General features: G+C 42.8%; 1 protein-coding gene across 5 annotated transcripts in view; it reads right to left on the bottom strand.

The window, feature by feature from the left end:
- The window catches only part of LOC111075940 (PDF receptor), a 31515-nt gene extending 13522 nt beyond the window's left edge, over positions 1–17993 (bottom strand). Inside the window, exons 1-2 of one of the 5 annotated variants that reach the window (XM_041594520.1) lie at positions 17878–17993; positions 14838–15002 (exon numbers count right to left, since the gene is read on the bottom strand). Coding sequence is in view for 3 of the 5 variants with exons in the window: in XM_022369473.2 (XP_022225165.2) it covers positions 14838–15076 (239 nt within the window). In the remaining 2 variants the exon portion in view is untranslated. Of the gene's footprint in view, positions 1–12687; positions 12793–14837; positions 15574–17877 lie in introns of those variants that run through there. The other 4 variants (XM_041594519.1, XM_022369473.2, XM_041594518.1 and 1 more) reach the window with 4 other exon arrangements.
- Positions 17994–19906: the final 1913 nt, after the last annotated feature.

The raw sequence follows: 19906 nt of genomic DNA, 5'->3' as shown, positions 1-19906 counted from the left end.
TTTATGGCTTCTCAAAACGTTACCAATGGCAAAGGCAACATATTCAATTCTGGATCCAGTACAAGTTCTGGCTCAAGCCGCTCTAGCTCCAGCAGCTCTACCTCAAGCCGCTCTGGCTCCAGCAGCTCTGATTCCAATGGCAACTCTGGTTCCAGTTCCGGCTCCAGCAGCGGCAGCGGCAGTGAGGATGAGGCTGCCTAAGCTGAGTCTTCCCATTAATTATAAAACTAAATAATTAAATAATTGCTGCACACAAGTGCATCCCGGAATACATGCGACGTATACTTAATATTTTCAGCATCATTTTGAATGCTCTGAGGACTGCATACATATGTACATCATATATATTGGTATTGGTAGCGGGTATTCTTGCATGAAATTACCTTTTTGCCATGGCTTTTGATGTTTCCCTTGATCCTGTCTTGGTCTTACAATTTTACTCATCCCCGACGCGCTGCCTTTCGCTCGCTAGCTCTCTCTTACCTGTCAGTGGCGCTCACAGCAGGCGAAAGTGCCTGTCTGCCATTAAGAAAATGCTGTCCAAACGATGGAAAATACAGAGACCAAAAGAGAGAGAGCGAGAGTGATGGCAATGCTCGAATGCAATCAATGCAAATGGCATTCAAGCGAACAACTATAACTGCTAACTGCTAACGAATGGCACAGACACTTTTCCACCGGCAGCAGTTGCCACTCGATGGTTGCCGCTGGCCTTCGTTTGCAGCAGCACTGCAATATGTTGCGTCGGTGAAATGCGAATGGTGCCAACCGGCAGCGCAGCTCAACGGCTGTCAAATCAGTGACAGACACAGAGGAGCAGGAGCAGGAGGAGAAGGAGACCCCGTGCAGACAAGACAGACAAGAGCAGAGAGCAAAGAGAGGCCAAAGCTGAACCTTTTTTTGGTGTTTTGGTGGACTTAACCCATCGACAGCTGCTGTCAAAATGCACAACGAATGGCAGCCAACCACAGAGCATCGGCATCAGCATCGGCAGCACCTCTAACACTTTCCCTTGCTCGATGTGCCCGATGTGAAAGTGTAATGAAATCCGGTTTAAAGGCCACGAATATCCTGTTGTTGGACGGTGGGTCTGACCCAACCCAGGCCAGGAGCCAGGCCAGGCCAGGCCGCTGCCAGGGGATTAACCCAATTGAATGAAGTGCCCCGTGGCCAGCGGATTGCCCTAATTAAGTGCCAGCCGATTGGGCGGGTGGGGGGTTGCCTGGCAAGCGACTTAGTTCAAGTGTCAAGGTCGTGTCATTCGGCCATCGCTTTGCATAATTTGTGTCCTTCTCCAGAGACTAGAGCATAGAATACCCTTTCCAGCAGGCAGGATATCTGAAATAGTTTGCCCCTTTTCCCCCTCCTCTCTTCTGTTCTCTGCTGCTGCAATGTTTCCCTTTGAGCAGCTTATGCCAGTTGCAGCACAAAAAAGTAACATACTTTAGCTGGCTTTCTTCCCACTCTTTTTGTTGGTTTTTCCTATTTTATTTTGGGTGTGTCTCTCTTCCCTGTTGTTCCCTGTTCCCTGTGTGTGTTCTTCAGGGGATTATCGCATCTTTTTTGGCATTGCGCGTGGGTGCAAACCACAGAGCAAAACAGACAGCCAAAAACCAGAAGCCAGAAGGAATACGCTGGAATAAGAATACGCCACACACATGGGAATTGGAAGGGGGCTAAGTGCAGTCAAAAGGACTTCAGCTCTTCACATGAAATTATCACTGCTGTGCAATTGTATAACAAAAGGCAATTAATTGCAGGATGCAGCAGAAACATTGACAGAGAAAAAGAATAGAACAGAAAGAAAGCTGGCCGCGGGAAAGGAGCAGCACAAATAGCAACTGAAAATGTACAGAAAATCATAGCCTGAGGTGCTTGTGCTTGAGTTTCCATGGAATTAAGTACAAGAATCCGCCAACGTGTGGCATCGATTCTTCGCTGTAAATTGCTCGAGTGGAGTGGATGAAAGGTATGTGGAAGCTGTGGCAGTGTGTCAGTTGTGGCATTTGTTTGCTTACGCTAAGGGCAGCTCCGGTTGCTGTTTTTGATTGCCTGCAGCTGATTAGACAGTAGCATATCGTAGCAGGGGGGCGAATGGAATGCATGTCTGCATGTTTAATTAGTCGAAGGATTGGACTGATAATTCGCGCTACGATTCATTTGCAATGAATTGTAATTGAATCGGTCGGTCGGTGGTAAATGCAGCAGCTGCCAGTGCAACCCGCAGCCAAGATGCCACATGGCGTATGATTAATGGTGGGTAGTAAATCTCATTACGCATACGCAGCGGCAACCGCACTCAGCCAAAGGAGATGAGATGCGGGCCCTAATGCCGCATTCCGCAGCATGTAATGCAATAAAAACCAAATAAATTCAACTCGAATAAAGCGCAAAAACAAAAAGAAACAAAAAAAAAAAAAAATGAATAAAACTTAATCAAGTAATTGCATCATTTGCCGTTGTGGCGCGACTCCGTGACTGTCGCTCCCTTTCCATATCGATTACCGCCATTCATTATTTATTGCGTTTCCATTTCAGTTTCCATTTTGGGGCAAACATTTAAAATGGATTTGGTCAAGTGGTTTCAATTGCACATCGTTCGCTTTGCATTGATTGTGCCCGCTTCTTGGCACATTTCTTGCCCCATTAGCAGTGCCCGGGCCCGTCGTGGGGGGTGGTCCCGCACCCTCACCCTCACCCTCACTCCCAAAATGTTACTTGCACAACAAAAATTCCAATTAAACGAATCCACTGCCAGACATGGCAATTGAACGCATAAAGCTGTGTGTGCCCTTTGTCGCACTTCATTTGTTCAATTCCCGTGTACAGAATAAATTCCTCAAATGCTGGAAATATTTCTTGACAATCTTTCTTCTATTCCATGTCCATTTGGTTAGTATAAACCATTAAAGATATATTCTTGGGTGGATTTCAAGTGCAAATCCACATTTGGAAAGGTGCAACAGGGGCAGCAATCACGGCAATCACCCAAAGACTGTGGTATAACACCAGGAAAATGTGGCCTAGGAATGGGATTCGTCAGAGCGAATGTAGCGACCCCTTGAGATTACCCCAGACAAGACTCAGGACTCTGAAAGGCTCTCTGTACCAAGACTTGCTGCAACTTTGCGAACTAATCGAAGCGATTAGCCTTGCCTTCACATTTTGCTGTTTGCGATAAATATTAAAATTTAGCCACAGCTTAAAGTTATATTTCTGTTTGCTAATCACCCAAAAATCAAGCAGGCCGCATTCCGTTCGCCTGGGCGTGGCATTGCCACAAGTGGCAAACAAATTAAAGAAGAGACGAAGCAGAAGATGTGGCAGACGGAAGGCTGTTGCCACTGTTTTTAGCTTTTTGCTGCGCTCTGCAGTTTCCTCGAAGACAAGACAAAGGCAACGAAATATCAGACAACGCTAAGAGGCCAGGCCACACGCCTACATTGTGTTCCATGCCCCTACAAACCAACACACACAAGGGCTGGCTGGGCTGCTTGGCTTTTTTTCCTTATTATATATTATGGGTATTATGATGGGTTGTTGTTACGAGCATTCTGGCCTGGCTTTGTTCCCGCAGACCTGGCCCAAAACTGTTGCATTGTTCCGGCTACACAAAAATCCCCACGAACACACACAAAGCCTCCCCCCCCCCAATAAGAAACGGACATGGGGCAGGGTTGCCAGGCCAGGCCAGGCTTGGGCTAGTGGCAAGTGGCGGAGGAGAGCAGGCTGAGATGGCGCGCACACTGAAATTTCTATGCGCAGAGACCACTGTAATGGAAGGCACACTTTACTCAAAGCGTAGGAAATTTGCAAAAGCGGGTGGAGTGTGTCTAGGCACCACTGTGCCTGTTGCAGTTAGCTCTAAGTATACGTTTCCGTTGTTTTCGGCGTGTGCTGGTACTGCTGGCAACTTTTTTCTGCAGACGCTTGGCCTGCCATTTATGTTAATCATTAATGCAGAGCGCTGCTGAGATCAGAGCAGAGTACGCACAGCCTCAAACACACGATGTTTGCGTTTGCTTGCATATCCATAAAGTGTGTTCTACTTGGCAGCGCATACGAAAGAGAATGATAGACAGACAGACAGAGAGCGAGAGAGAAACAGAGATTTGCATATAAAGCAGAGCATAGACTGCTTGCATCACTTGTGTTACTTACAAATGAGCCGTTGAGTGGGTGCCGCTCAGCGCGTGTGGTGTGTGTCTGTGTTAAGACCTTGATTTTGATATGCTTTCGGCAAGTAGTTCACACGAACTATGAGAGAGAGAGAGAGCAAGCAGTGGGAATGAAATATGTACCAAGAGCGAGAGAGAGTGCAAGCAGTCTGTGGCATTATGAGACATTCGGAAGATAATATAGAGATGAGCCAGCTTGAGCAGTAAATAAGCGGATAAGGGGACAACTAAAAATCGAGTTAAATGCAAATGGAAAGCCCATCTCTGAAGTGTTAATACTTTTAGCACATAAAAATAATAAATTCTACGCCAGATAAAAAAATTTGGATATTTCAGAAACTTTTCAAAACGTAAACGTTTTTCCATAATTTCAGTAGCAGCATTATTGTCAGAACAATTTAATCTGCATTCAGCTCTAACACCCTCTAAAAATTTTAACATTTACTCAACCTTGGCCCTGAAAACAGAGAGATATGTATGCAGTTCTCAAATATTTAAAAGAAATGAACTTCGCAAATATTTAGCTAATGAAGAACAGAAATAAAAGAAGCGAAGCGAAGCGAAGAGAATAGAGAATAGAGGATGGAATGGAATAGATGAGAAGCGAAAAAGCTAAGCATGGAAATGCTGGGTTTGCTCAGCAAAGAGCCAAAGAGTTAATTAAATGCCAAAAGGCGCATCGTGGGGCACTGATTTAAGAATGACCTACTGGCCACGCCTACATGCCCCGTGCCCCGTGCCCCATGCCATTGCATAACGCGAAATGCGGTCAGCTGTCTCTCAGTGGTTGGTGGATGGTGGGGGGGGTATGTAGATGTGTCTGCCTCTGTGGGTGTAGCTTTTTCTAGTTTTTTTTTTTTTGTTTTCCTTTTTTTTTTTTTATAGAGTGGCAAGTGGCAAGGTCAGCTGTGAGTTTTGATGGCAAGCCTAGGCGCAATATCGTCGCGTGCATGCCCCGGCTTGCCCGGCGGCAAATGAGAAAGAGAGAACAACAGCAGGGTTTTCTTTTTTTTTGTGCAAAGATTTCGATTGTGGAATAGCCGCTAAATAAGCTAAAATAGAAATAGAAAGAAAATACTTGTTCTTGCTAGGCAATGAAATGATCCTTCATAGATATCTACTGAAGTTGCTTGAGTTGCCATTCGTTCAACAATAATCCATATAGCAGCTACCATAACAACAACAAAATGTACGGGTAAACATTACACTGGAAAATGCATTGGGACGCTGACGCGTTCAGCTGAAACAAGAACGAGGACGAAAACATCCTTGCAGTTGCAGTTGCAGTTGCAGCTTGGTGCGGGCCTTGCGGGCCCATGGCTTCAGCAGAATACAAATAATAATTATAAACTTTACCAAGAAGAGGCGTCCATGTAGGCGGCTACCGCTTCGGAAAGTGCTCGACCAGTTTGTAACTTTTTTTTTACTTATTGGAACTTTATTGAATGGGGGGGGGTGCCATCATCAGCATCATCATTCAGGCCGGTCCGCAGCCGCATCCACTAGGATGAGTCCAACTCAAAGACTCAGCTCAGTTCAGCTCAGTTCGATTGACCATTGAAGGAGCTGCACAAGGAGTGGCCTGAAGTGGGACTGGAGACTACGAAATAAGGAAATTCTTGAAGATAAATGGCAATCTAAGGGGAATTCAATAAAGCGGATTCAATTTGTAGCCACATTACAGACCAACAGACAGACCAGATAGACGAGCAGACAAAAGGGATGAGGCCAGAGCGCAAGTTGCAGCAGTTACACGAAGCAATGGAAGGGAATGAAATTAATTTGAAACCCATGATGGCAGGAATCATTCAATATTGAAATACCTACACAAAAATTCAAGCTAGAATCGGCTCAATCCATTACACTTCGGTGGAAGAATTGATACGCGTACTTCAAGTGCAATTAATAATTATTAGGCTGATATTTCAGGGAAGTACGGATCAATTGTTGCCTGCTCAAAGGCCTTAATCTATGGCATAATGGGGCCAATAATGGCTGACCGAATCACACGCAAAAGTTGAGAAATTATGTTAATTGAAAGGCAGCACAAAGGCACAGCCTGGCCAAGGCAACGAGGACTTGAATCGCCTGTGAATATTACGCATAATTTAAACATTTTACCCGCCCCCGAGCTGCACATGCATTGAGGCACCACAAAGATGTCGGCAGCATTATGTTGAAGAGTTTGGCTCTTGCCCTCAAAAGGGAATTGGTTATGAGTGGCCCCAAGTAAGTGCTCCTGTGTGTGTGTGTGTGTGTGTGTGTGTGTGGTGAGAGTTTTGCAGCCTGTGGCACACCTGTCGTATAATGTCGTATGCAAATTTGTGCAGGCAGGTTCAGAAGTGAAATTAGCGGCTGCCGGTTGAAAGAGCCATGCAGGAGGCATGCACCATGCTGCATCCATGTGATTGCCTGCTACAGTTTCTATGCCAGATGGTGTTGCATGGCCATGTAATGCGTTATTGACTTCTAATCATCCGCATTCCAGGGAAATGCTTCTCGGTTCTCGGTTCCGATGACATTCATTCGATGTGACATTCTTTTTTCTTTCATTGTCATTCGGCATCTTGGCGGTCCTGGAAATAGCAAATTGCCAATTATGCCATGTGCTGTGTGCTGTGTGGCATGTGCAAACTCAAGGACAGCTGCATGGATCACAATGGGAGGCAGGAAGTGTGGCGTCGATTCAATTAGAGGGTCTTAGCTGGATAATTGGCATGCATGCCGCATGGAGACGCATGGAGCAATGCAATAACAACCAGTGGCACCATCGAGCAGTGCAATGTGGCAACTGCTTATTGGGGGTACTGATCGACATGCCTCAATGTCAAACTCCCGCTAATAAGTACGGAAAATACACTAAATACTAAATAATGATGTGATGGTGTCAAAGTCAAGGGCACCCATTGATGTTTTGCCTCATTAAATGCAGCTTATATACATGCAACTATGATGGTGTTTACAATAACAAAAATAAATCTACATATATCAAGGTATAAATGTATTAATATATAGTTAAAAATGTTTAAGGCAGCAGCTCTCCAAACTGGATAACAGCGCCTTTAACGCCGCCTCAGGTAACAGCCTGTTAACAACAGCCTATTATCGCACTGCTTTAACAGCCGGTTAACGCTCTCTGGCAGCGCGCTCTCCCACGATCCACACACACACACACACAGCTTTCGAGCGGCATTGGCTTAGCTTGGGGAAAATTCCAATTATTCGCCAAAAATTAGTAACTTTTAAACTAAGCAAGATTTTTCGATCGCGGCCTTTTGACTTTCATGTCATGTACACCCCTAGAAACATTTTTGGAAGCAGGCGTGTTACCGCCCACAAATTAAAAAAAAAATCAATTTTTTTTCATATTAAAAATTGGAATATTTTTATTAATTCGTATTCTATAATCCCTTTATCATAAAAATAAAGTTTTATTTGGAAAAACCTAATTTTGTGAAATTCAGTGCTAAAGAAACAATAGTTAATATTAATAGAATTTTTTGCTACTTCATAACACTTTCTTGGAATCCTCAAAGTTTGATAGGCGCCTTAAAATCCACATAATAAGAGGATTTAAAAAAGGACGGGAAGGGAAAGGCCTTTATGCTTGCTGCTTGAATCAACAAAGAGACATTGCTCTTGAGTTTTTGATAGAGCTGCTGCTTGGTTTTTTAGCTCCTACACCACTTTAACAAGTTAGCCAACTTTGGATGACCAATTTGTCGATTATTGTTCCTATTCGAGTCGCTTTGTATAATTTTGTTGTGCTCATTAACCAGTTTTAATGATTTTTTCAAAATATTTTTTGTTCCGCATATGTTTTTTCAATTGGCAGTCTAGTTTTGGCACACAATTTGACTTTTACCCCTTTTTTATATAGCACATGTTTTAAAACATGATTGTTTTTATTAACTCTATTCAAAAAAAAAATCCAGAACCCGTTTTCTTAAGATTGCATTTGCCTAATTTTTATTACAATTACTAAACAGCTGCGCGTTTGAAAACTACCAAATTTTGATGCAAACAAAAAATTTTTGCAGATAGTGCGCAAATGTGCATTTAGACAAACTGCCTTTAAATCAAAATTATTAGCTCTTCCACATACAATTAGGGTCATAAACTTTGCCGTTATTCTTTTTTATATGTCTCCACGAACTTGAAATCTATTTAGCCAAATATGGGCTTTCAGAACGTTTCCTACTTTTACAAAATATTAATAGAACACGCACAACAACAAAGTATTAGTACAACCATTACATAGTTAAAACCCGTGTGATTGCTATCCTTTTAAAATTTTACAAAAGATTGTTTCGCGTTTGAATAGTGGCATTTTGAAAATAGGCTGCAAAAATTTCAATCTTAAAGCAAGTGATTTTCTACAGCAACAGCTGACTTTAACAGCTTTTAGGGTTAACAGTGCTGGGTTATATAACATTTTTGGTATTGGACTTTAAAGTTTGAAGTTTTCTTAATATGTTACCAAAAAAAAAAACCAATTTTAATACTTTGAGAAAATGACTAAATACCCAAAAATGGGATTTCCCCATAGCATTGGCTTGCGAGCTTGAGCTCTAATTACGCATTAGCCGCCGAAAACAGCAGCTGCGAATTATAACGAATATATATGTATATCGCAGCCAGACTTTCATTCTGGCTGCTTATCGTTGAATTGCTGCTCCGTCCTCCTACAAACAAAAAATCTGCAACTGCTTTTCATTTTTGTTTTTTTTTTTGTGTGCTACAAATTCGTATTTAAATCAATAAGAAATGTGTCAAAGAAACCCCTAAATCTGTGCTAAAGAAATAAACAAGAATTTCGCGCCACTGCAAAAACACTTTCTTGGTGGGGGGCATGGCCTGAAGGCGCACACAAAAGCCAAGTTATTTTGTCAAAAAAGGACGAGAAGAGGATGGCGCTCTTTGCCTGTTTTTTATCGGGTTTTTTTATTTTTGTTTAGCCTGCGGCGGTGGCTGCTGCTGCTGCAGTTGCAGTTATGTGCCTGCCCCCAAAAGTAAGTAAAGCAAAAGTATGCCATAATCATATGTAACATGTCCTGTGAATGGGGCGTAGAAGTGGGCGAGCGTACGAGTGTGTGTGAATCTGGGTCTCTGTCTCTCTCTCTCTCTGTGTGCAATGTGCAATGAAAATCAATAATAAAATCTTCGAAAAGAAAGTGCAAAACATAACGAGCAATGCGTTATAGACTTCGTCACAATTTCACTAAAAATCCACTCAGAGAAAAATTCTAATGAATGAATTCCGAAGGCGTGGTAGGAAAGTATCAATTTTAATTATCAATTTTTTTCTGGGAATTTATTTTTGATTGGGTTTTGTCGTGATACATTACCGGCGATAGCTAAGATGGGAATCTCTTAAAGGCAAAAAGAAGGCCCTGACTTATGGAAACTCCCAAGATCTGATAATGTGTCATAAGGAAACCCATCGAAAAGGATTTGTTTGACAAGGGAAGTCTCCAGTCTACAGTTTTCAATTTTTGATCGAGTGGCGCTGCCGCATGACGCGTGACGCGTGGAAACTGCAACTGCTTGGATTGCAAGAGTGCAAGTCAATGATGGTGATGATTCCCATCATCATGTGGGTGCAAGGCACTCCAGGCGCCACTTTTAGTGTATTCACCCACGCGCACACACACACACACTACACACACACAAAAAAAAAAAGGGGCGACATATTCGACTGAGCCGCACAATCGCCTTCGGCGACGAGATTTCGTTGTAAATGCGCTCAAACGGCCCCCCCAAATGCCACGCCTCCATCTTTGGCCAGCGTGCGGCACAGTGTGTGTTTGTGTTGCCACTAAGCCGATTTAGCTGACAGTTCTGCCACAGCAAGAGCAGCAACAATCACGACTACAACATGTTTCTGGAGCATGTCAAATGAGTAACTAGCATGCCCTCCCCCACCCACGCACAACGAACCCTCCCCCACACATCGCCAGATCGTGCCGAGAAGTGTTTGACATCCTTTTACATGACGGGGGCCTCTCGCCACACACACAAGAGGGTGAGGAACGAGTGAGGGGATTCTGATGTGCAAAGTCGCGTTTTAATTTGTAATTCTTCCTGAATGAAATTTAATCCATTTGATGACCTCCGGATAGCAGTGTATCGCAATGTGTGCAGCGGTTATAAGCTTTTCATAGAAATACTGAACGACCCACGACCGACGACCAACGAGCGACGACCCACGACCTACGACCCTAGTGGACTACTAAGCGTCTAGCAGGATGGTTGGACAAATTGTGTCCTTTTCACACTCGTTCAAAGGGAATTTAAAGTAGTCACAAAGTGCACCACACAACGATTAGGAATGATTTATGTATGTGTGTCTGATGGAGAACAGGGTTGCATTTCCAGCAACACAACGGCAACGACAGGGTTGCATTTCAAGCAACAATACGGCAACGACAGGGTTGCAAGTGGGAAAGCTAAGTCAACAGAAAATATGAATCACTTTTCGACAAAGCAAAACTGTTTCTTAGCTACGAAATGGACAACCTATAACCAAAAGACCAAAGAACTGTAAGCCGCATAAACCTCACTTGTTGCTCCCTAAAAACTGCACAGAGCTGCACCAAAAATATTCCCCATTTTGATCCAATTGTCGATCGAACTGATTTATTTTTTGACCACGAATCGAGTCATGATTTATTTAAACAGATTGGGAGGGTCAACCAGCCCCCCCACCCATCCCGTAATTAAGTTTTCAGTTATTCTTGTGAATATTTCATGGCTGCTGGCAGCTGGCTGCTGGCTTCCGCCTGGAAATGTGCATCCGGTGGCTCGAAATGTGCTCGACACAGTTTGCCCCATTTATCTCTGGAGATGGCGGGATGCTGCCAGCAGGCTTCCTTTAGTGCAAAATGGAGCAACCATGGGGAAACGGGGATTCTCCGAAAGCGACGTCAAACGGTTGCTACCCAGTGACCCAGCCACGTCCCCAGCCACGCCCCCGGTTCTTTGGCACTGTTTTCACATACTCTCCATCAAGAGTTTTTATGTTCATACAAAAATTCCCAAAATAAACTATACAAATAATTGATTTATTGTTTCAATAACAACAACAACAACAACAGGCACATCGCCATTTTGATTGCTTTTATGGCGATTTTTACTCAATAAATTTGCCATCCATATGTCTGACATTTTTGTGCGTGATTGCAGGCCCCAAAGGCACTTATTTTGAGATATTTCTCTAGGAGCTGGTGCAGTTCAATGTTTTTCTGATATATAATAAAATAGAATAAAGGTTAACTGTTAATTGGCTTCCGGAGCAAAGGTATCTCGGAATACAAACTGCTACCATGCGAATACAAAATAATTAATTTTCTTTGTTTTCCCAGGAACCAGAACCTGAACCAGCAGACAAACACAAAAGGCCATGTGGTGTCCCTGGCAGCGGAATAGTAATTAAAACCAGCTGCGCCTGATTCCTGCTCACAAAATATACAGTCACCGAGTCAGGTGAACGAGTGTCCGAGCTACTACGAATTTTTTCTTAATTGTGTTTCTCTTCATTTTTATCTCAGAATGCAACTGCAACAGTTACGCGAACGGCCCGGCCCCTTGGCAGTCGCAATCCTCAATGAAAATTATATCAGTATTCGGTGATCTTTGTGGCAGCTCCTCAACTCCTCCATACTCCTCCTTTGTTTTGCTATCTGGGAAAAAAATGAACCCATCATTAAGTATGGCCATATTCTGTGGCCATATTTTGATCCTCATGCAATGTGGCAGCCTAGTGAAGTCGGGCAGCGCTGCCAACAAAATTCCAACTTTAATTAACGCAAAGCTTCAAATAAGAGCCAACAAAGCCAATAAAAAAAATGAGCAACAAAAATGAAACGAATCTAAAAATGTATTGCATGCAACTGCCAGGATTTGGTTATAGTTGCAGTATTTGAAATATTCTTATGGCTATGCGCACAACTTTTTGCTGATCCCTTTTGCTTTGGCTTGAACCAATTTAAGTTTCAAAAACTATTGCCTGCAGTCAGATTGCTCGCTTCCTATTTTGTGGGCATGGCAGAGGGCATGAAAGGCAGCAAAATGTACTAGAAAATCACCAAATCTCATACCGAAATAAGTCTAATAAATAATTTATATATATGTACATATGTTGCAGCTATAATTTATAGTAATTAGTGGCAAATAATTCTATATATTACATATGTGTTTTTTAGCATACAACATATATTGGAACTTGTTCTAGTGTTGGGAAAAACAGTGAATGGTGTATATGAATGAATGAATGAATCATCGAACCGAAGAATCTTTTCAAACCAAATAATTCCAAATATAAAATAAAAAGTGCAATAAATTAAAGCCAAAAAACATATATAACATGAAAGCTAAATGAAAGCTAAAGAAAGTTCGTTGATTGATGATCGATGATTGACGAATTATCCTACAGCATTTAATGTTATTTTGGCATTTTTGATTGGTTCATTGGGTGGAACCAGTAGCAGCGTCTCCACTCTCCACTTACCAATCAGAGTGCTGTGCCATTCAATCGAGTGTTCACTGTAGCCGCAGCGTATCTCATGCTGTTCATTTCGATCATAGCCAGTGGGGGATGGGGCGCGCTCGCAGCATTTTGTTTATGCCCAGACCAGCCCTTCCCTTCCCTCCACTACACTCCGCTCCGCTCCTCTCTTTGTTTAGACACTAGCTCCAGCAGGCGATAAACAAACTGTTTCGGGGTATGGGAAATATTTGCACACTACAAATACGCCCCATAGCCACAACGGACTGGTGCCCGGCGCCCGGTGCCCGGTGCCCGGTTGCCGGTGTTCGACAGAGAGCCCAAAACGCATCCGCATCCCTGGGTCGTCGCATGCAAACATTTAGTTGTGCCTCAGTCTGTGGTCTGTGCACGATGACGACAAGTGGTAAATGGTTGCACTCACATGTCCCTGTCGGTTCGGTCCCGTGGCCCCCAAAAACACAGGAGCCGGCAAGATGCCTGGCACAGATGTGACAGTGCCGCAAGTGGCACAATTTGATTCCCAGAACGTTTAAGAACCAGCAGGGGGCAGGGTCGGGCCGGGATCTCTGTATCTCTGTCTGTGTCTGCTCCAATAATGAGTGGAGGAGGTGACGGAGCAGGTGATGAAACATGTGACCAGGCAGTCGCTCGTCCGTCCGCCGTTGCAGTTCATTAGACAGTCAGGAGCGCTTAAAGGCGCTGCAGCTGCACAGCAGCACAAAAACACTTCACGACAGCCCTTTGGACACTGCTAACGAGCACAGACAGATATATATATATATATACAGATGCTACCAGATAGACACACACACAGACACACACAGAGACTCGAAATATAAATACAAAATGTCATTTCCTTTCTTGGTCTTGGGTCTTGGGTCCCGGGTCTTGGTTCTTGGGCATTCCACATCCTGCCATATATACGATGCAGATGCAGGCAGCAGAAGGAAAATGAATGCAATTTTTTTTTTTTTTTGCGGAGAAAATGGAAATGGCAGCGGCCAGGGGTTAAGTGTGGCGTGGGGGGAGTATTTATCACACAATGGGAACGAACGGAACCCTAGATATTTATACAGTGAGTGGCATGAGTAAATATTTGGCTCGCCAATGATTAGGATATTCGGATATAGATATGCCGCAGCCAATGCCAATGCCACTGAAAAATGCAGAGCAGCATCAGCAAATACCCTGGAATTACCCTACAGTTCTTTAAGTTCGGATGCCCCCATTTGCCTTCTGGTTTTCCGTGATGCCCGGGCTAGAAAGGCATCTTCCACATAACATTTTGAGATGCAACTAAATTCAGTTGCCCCCATACATTGCGCATTGCCTTTATAAATATTTAGAACTGAGAGTGGCATCTGCGGATGCATTTTGTGGTGTGCCACACAACAAGCTATGACACGGACAGCCAAATAAATTTTCTATATGGCGATCGCATTTTGGATTTTGATTTTTTTTTTTTTTGGTGCAGTCAATCAAACCACAAAACGAAACAAGACGGTAGAGTCAATAGAAACAAAAAGTCACTAAAAAGACTGAATTTTCTCCAGCAAAAGATGAAAAACTAAATAAAGATTTTCCAGGGACAGGGTCAATAAACAGTTGGGGAGAAAATTGCATTCTGAAGTTTGGCCAAATTGGAATCTAAATCAAACGAACGAAACTATGGAATGCCCCAAGGCTATAAACTACTCTAGCTTTTTCCAATAAAATCTACAGAGAAAAGGTACTCCAATAAAAACTGGAAACTAGAAATGCGGCAATTGGGGAAAAGACAAATGCAAGTCACTTTTAATGGAAGTCTTTCTGAAAATTCGAGCCACTTGAGGACACAAAAATTGCCATTATTTTTGAAGTGCAGACTCTGATCTATGCTTTGAAAACTACTCAGATTTTGTCCATTGAAAACTGCACCAAAACTGCCAAAACTAATTATTATTATTATTTGTCGGCATTTGCCAAAGGCAAAAAACCAAAAATGCAAATACACATTTAAATAGTATTTCCAGGGAACTTTGGGCAAACATTTCTGATAATTTGCGGGCAAATAATTGGGTTTTTTGTTGTTGTTATCATCTCTGAAATTTGTAATTGGCATTCAAACTGCTTAAACAGTCTTTGGGCCATGGGCATAATGGAACACTCACCCAACTGTGGCCTCTGGCGTTTGGTTGTCCGGCTTTGCTCTTCTTCTTCTGTTCGATGGTTTTTTTAAATATATATTTGAAGTGTTCAAGCTTTTATTGTTTTTTGGATTGTAACTATTTTGTGGCTTATATTTTAGTTGAGAATTTGTAGTATTTTCTGAGACACTCGCGAGCACAATAACAAAAAGAATTAATAAAAATTGACTGGTTTTGGTCTTTGAAAAACGTTTTCCAAGCATACAAGAACAATTTTTGAACAGAATAACCACCAATAACGGTTTTGTCTTTTGTGAACTGCTTGTGCACTGCTTGGCGCTGCTTCTGCTTCGTAGCGTGCGCCACGAATGCCGAAGCCGTTATGACAGAATCTTGCGAGCATCTGAACAACTTATCCTTTCCGACGGCACGCTTTGGCCAAAACGTTTTGGCCGTGTTCGTGCTCGTTCGGGCTCTAACTCGTATTCGTACTCGTATTCGTACACTCGTGTGTGGGTGCAAGTGCAGGCCACGCGATAGCTGGGCTGCATGCTCTCTTCTCCCGCTCTCCCGCTCGCCCACTTTCTCTCTCTCTCTCACGGTGTCTGTCTGTTTTGGACACAGCTCTGAGCTCTCCCTCACACTGCTTGGATTGTAGGTTGTACCGTTTGTTTGCCTATTTGCTTACTGTTTACAGTTGTTCGCAGGGGCGGGCAGGCAGACAGGCGGCCGGGGAATAAAAATGAAAATAAATTCCCGGCTACAACAAACGCACACACATGCAAATGTGAACACACAACGCATGCAAATTCGTCAAAATCAAAATATCCTTCAATCTATGTATGTGCTACCCTTCCAGCCATCTATCGCTATTATGGAAGGTGAAGGCAGAATAGTCATTGCCAAGGTGGTCCAAGCCAAAGCTTGAAAACCCAGCGAATCCCAGACAGCAGCCCGACCCCGCCTCTAGCAATAAATAACATAATGGTCATTGAAGGAAAGCCTTCACTTTCCACTTTTCACTTCAAATGTGGTCAAGGAAGAACTGAACTCCTACTAAAGTTTAGGGTATTTGAAAGGGTATTTAAAAAGTGCCCCACTCGAGTGTCGAATTCTCTTGAAGGAGTTTTTTCTAATTGGGTTTCAACTGCATTCCCAAGACCCATAAATGTAGGCAACATTCAGCGTCAAGCAAGATGCAACCCCAAAGGCTGCAGCGTTTGTGCCTTCGCTTACCTTGCCTTACCCCATGCTGCCCCTCTGCTCATCCGTTTACCCTCTCGGGTTCACTTTACTCTCACATAAGGTATTGGCCTGGCCTTTCTGCCGAGAGGACTGCCAATCCCTCACTTGTTCACGATCAGCCTCAACAGCTGTCGAAAGTCTCTCAGTTTTGGGAATATTTTTGGCTAATATTTCAGACAGTTTGTTGCACATTCTATAGGGGAAAACCTGGCTCATTACGCAGTATTTCTGCAGAGTGTAGCAGCTCTGGCCTCCAGGCATTGCCTCTTGTTAATCTCAGTGGAGTGGGGTTTATCATTTATCCACTGGGTTTGCTGGTACCGTTGCATCCATGCCTTTGATGTGAATGCACGGACACGTTTGGTGAATTATATTGCAACTTGCAGCGCAGATTCGCAGATCTGCTGCTTGCCGCAGCACGTGACTAACGCCGGCGCTGCAGCCGAACACAGCGGCTGCACTGCCCATCTCTATATATAGGCATACAATTTATTTCCTGTGTGCGGCAATCGGAGGGGGCAACACATATCTGCCACAAACAAGCCGACGATTATTTTGGGCGCGTTTCAATCTGCCTGTCAAAGGCACACGCCAATATGTGCCCACGTCAATGTGTGGCAAGCACAATGGCGGCACTGTTGCAGCATCCACATGAGTAACACCAAACGACCGACGTCAGTGCCCTTAACATTGGCCTAGTCACGTTTCCTCTGCTCGCATTTCGTGGCGTTTGGCATGGGGCATGGCGTGGCATTGCGTCTCCTATTCGTACTCTTGTTCGCTTCGTTTCGCTTCAGTTTATTTCGATTCACTGACGCCCATTTGCCTGTCCTGTGCACAGGATATGCCTTCAGGCATATTCGGACTTTGTGTTGCTCTGCTTTTTAGGCCGCTTACAGGGCATCACCGTGGTCTGCAGCTGGCGTAATGAAAGGAAAAAAAACGAGCAAAAGACAAGGCCTGGCTAAGGCTGAAGCACCAAACACCCTTTATAGAACGACGACAGCCAACAGTGGGACTATAGTAATTTTATTTCAGCTAGGGTAAGACTCTCCCGTAGTCGAAATATCTTTAGAATTATGAACATATTCACAAATATTATTTTTCAGAATTTTTAAGCATTTCAGCCTCTGAAATGTAGCTGGATTTTTCATGGATTTTTTACCACCACAACTACTACTCTGAGTTTGCCATTTTCTAAACCCGCCAACCCGTTGGGCAGTGTATACAAATTGGAAGCAAAAAAAAACGGTGCCAACATCGGCCTGTAGTGTTTAATTACGAGCATAGTCACTCACTGAGGGAACGGAACGGACAGTCTGTCTGCCTGCCTGCCTGGAACACCCCACTCTCTGCATGTAATGCGTTTAAATGTGTGGGGCTTCTGCCCAGCACGCTCATAAATCAAATGCCAGAGCACCAGCAATCCGCTCATGGATATTCGTGGTGTTTGCTTTGGCTGAAATCAGAAATAAGGAAGCAAAGTCAAAGACAGCCAGGAAAAAGAGTTCGAGATGGAGAATCAGAGCAGCAACTCTCTGATTTGAAGCTATTTGCAGGAAAGTATTTTAGACACTTCTTAAAGCACCCCCAAGGAAATACCGTACTTTGCACACCCTTGAGACCCATTCAATGCTCCTTTTTAGCCAGCACAAAAAACTAGTCTGAGCAACCAATTCGCAGCTGTTGTTTGATCATTCACTGTAGTGCCAGAGACTGACATAGAATAGAACCTGAGGCGACCCTGAACCAGGGGTCTATCCTCTATCACCGACTTATGGCCCGGCTTATCTGGGGCACTAATGCAAAAAATATTTACAGATTTGTTTAATTATTTTTCCCCGCTGGGGTTTATTTACACGGCCGACGCGTCGTTGGGGGTACTTGGGGGGGGCCTGGAGGTCCGAGGGAGCACCGAGATCAGGCGTCGCTGAGTGTCGGAGTGGAACTGAAATGGAAATGAGAGACAACTGCAAACGATGCCCATCCAAAAGAAGCGGCGGCCATGCCGGCGGAATGCTGTAATGAGTAGCAACAGGTGCACTTGCAGCAAAATGAGTTACATTTCCTAGCATAGTCAAGAGAGCGAAGATTTGGTACAATGCGGCCATCATTCCATTTCTCACGGTGTATAAAATCAAGGTCAGTGCGAGACGAGAGATTTTTACACTAACAACAAAACACAGAACATACAATAACAAATAAAGAGAGAGAGAGAGAGAAAAAGAGACAAATAAAAGAAGAAAATATCACCAGCAAGGGGAAGGTGCCACTGCAACAGATGGCAGCATGGAACTGGAGTGCACGTGGGCAACACTTCAACGATAATCTATGCAGATGCATTGGCATTTCTCAGGTTCATTTAAAAATTTACTAAATTTAATTTAATAATTTAATAATACTAAATTTGATTGTTTGTCTAAGCGATATATTACTGTATTTATTTAAAGCTTATCGCGTGCTCATCTTTTTAATCGAATTGATTCGAACTAGGGAACATCTGAAATGATCATAGATGTGTGGATTTTAATACTTAAATTCTCATTTATTAATTATTATTAAACACTTCTCAGCAGCAGAAACTATTGTGAGCCGAAGGGCAGCCTGGAATTGCAACTAGAAAAATGAATAAATAAAGTAATAATAAATAATAATAACTAAAAAAAAAAAATGCAACTAAAAGAATGAATAAATAATAATAATAATAAATAATAATAAATAAATTGCAACTAGAAGAATGCATAATATATAATAATAATAAATAATAATAATAATAATAAATAATAAATAAATAAATAAATAAATTGAAACTAGAAGAATGAATATATAATAAATAATAATAAATAAATATATTGCAATTAGAAGAGTTTTATAATTTTTTTTTTTTTTGAAAATTTTTTTAGTTCTTCCAGGCTGCCCCTCCTTTTATTTTGCAATGGACATTTTGCTATCCTCAAACTGATGCAAAGAGCAGCAGCATGGCAGGAAATGTCCGCACTGAAAGATGCTTGCACAAGATAATTTCAAAATGAAACAAAGTCAAAAAAAATTATCCATAAAGTTGGGCAAGGTGCCGACTAATTGAGTCGCTGCTGGCACTTGGCAGGTGGCAGCTTACATTCGGCAATGGATAACTGTCATTTTATCATTCACACGAACAACTGTGCTCACCCAGCTAGCCCTTGGATTAACAGGGTACGAGAAGGCGTCTGAAACAAAAGGCATCGCAGCTGGCGACATACCATGCCCGTGTCCTACCGCTGCCCACCGACCTTTTACCATCCATTCAGTTGAATGCAAATCTAAAGCTGTGGGCTGTGGGCTCTGGTATGCTGAATATGTCTAACAGAAAGAGACATCTATGAGCGGAGAGTTCTTCTGTTAACTTTACCAAATTCATAATAAAATATATAATTATACGAGCGTTTCTATTAGTTATCTATATTACATTAACATAATGAAATAGTGTGGAAAATTTTTTACATATTGCAAAAATATATTTAACCGTATGCCAATTTAATTTAAATATATAATTACTATATATTTATCGTATAATTTTCTGGAACTTGCCAGTGCAGTGTATTTGTTGTTTCGGCTTGCCTGCTGGCTGTTTTTGCTGCTGTTTTGAGTGCAGCTTGAAACGCTTGCGTGCATTATAATAATCAGAATCTTTTTCTATTCTGTGTCATCCCCATCGTCATGAAAAGCCGCTGCAGCCACCTGCCACCCCACACAGCCCTACCCTGACAGCTCCTGCTCTACTTATCCAACCCCCCATCTGGATTCAAATTCACTCTTTATTTAAATATCTGTCTCACTCATTTCTGTAGGTACTTTTTACATTTTAG

The sequence above is a fragment of the Drosophila obscura genome, unplaced genomic scaffold, assembly GCF_018151105.1.
Source record: "Drosophila obscura isolate BZ-5 IFL unplaced genomic scaffold, ASM1815110v1 contig_29, whole genome shotgun sequence".
NCBI lineage: Eukaryota > Metazoa > Arthropoda > Insecta > Diptera > Drosophilidae > Drosophila > Drosophila obscura.
The sequence above is the reverse complement of the archived record's forward strand: the minus strand, read 5'-3'. Positions and strand labels throughout refer to the sequence as shown.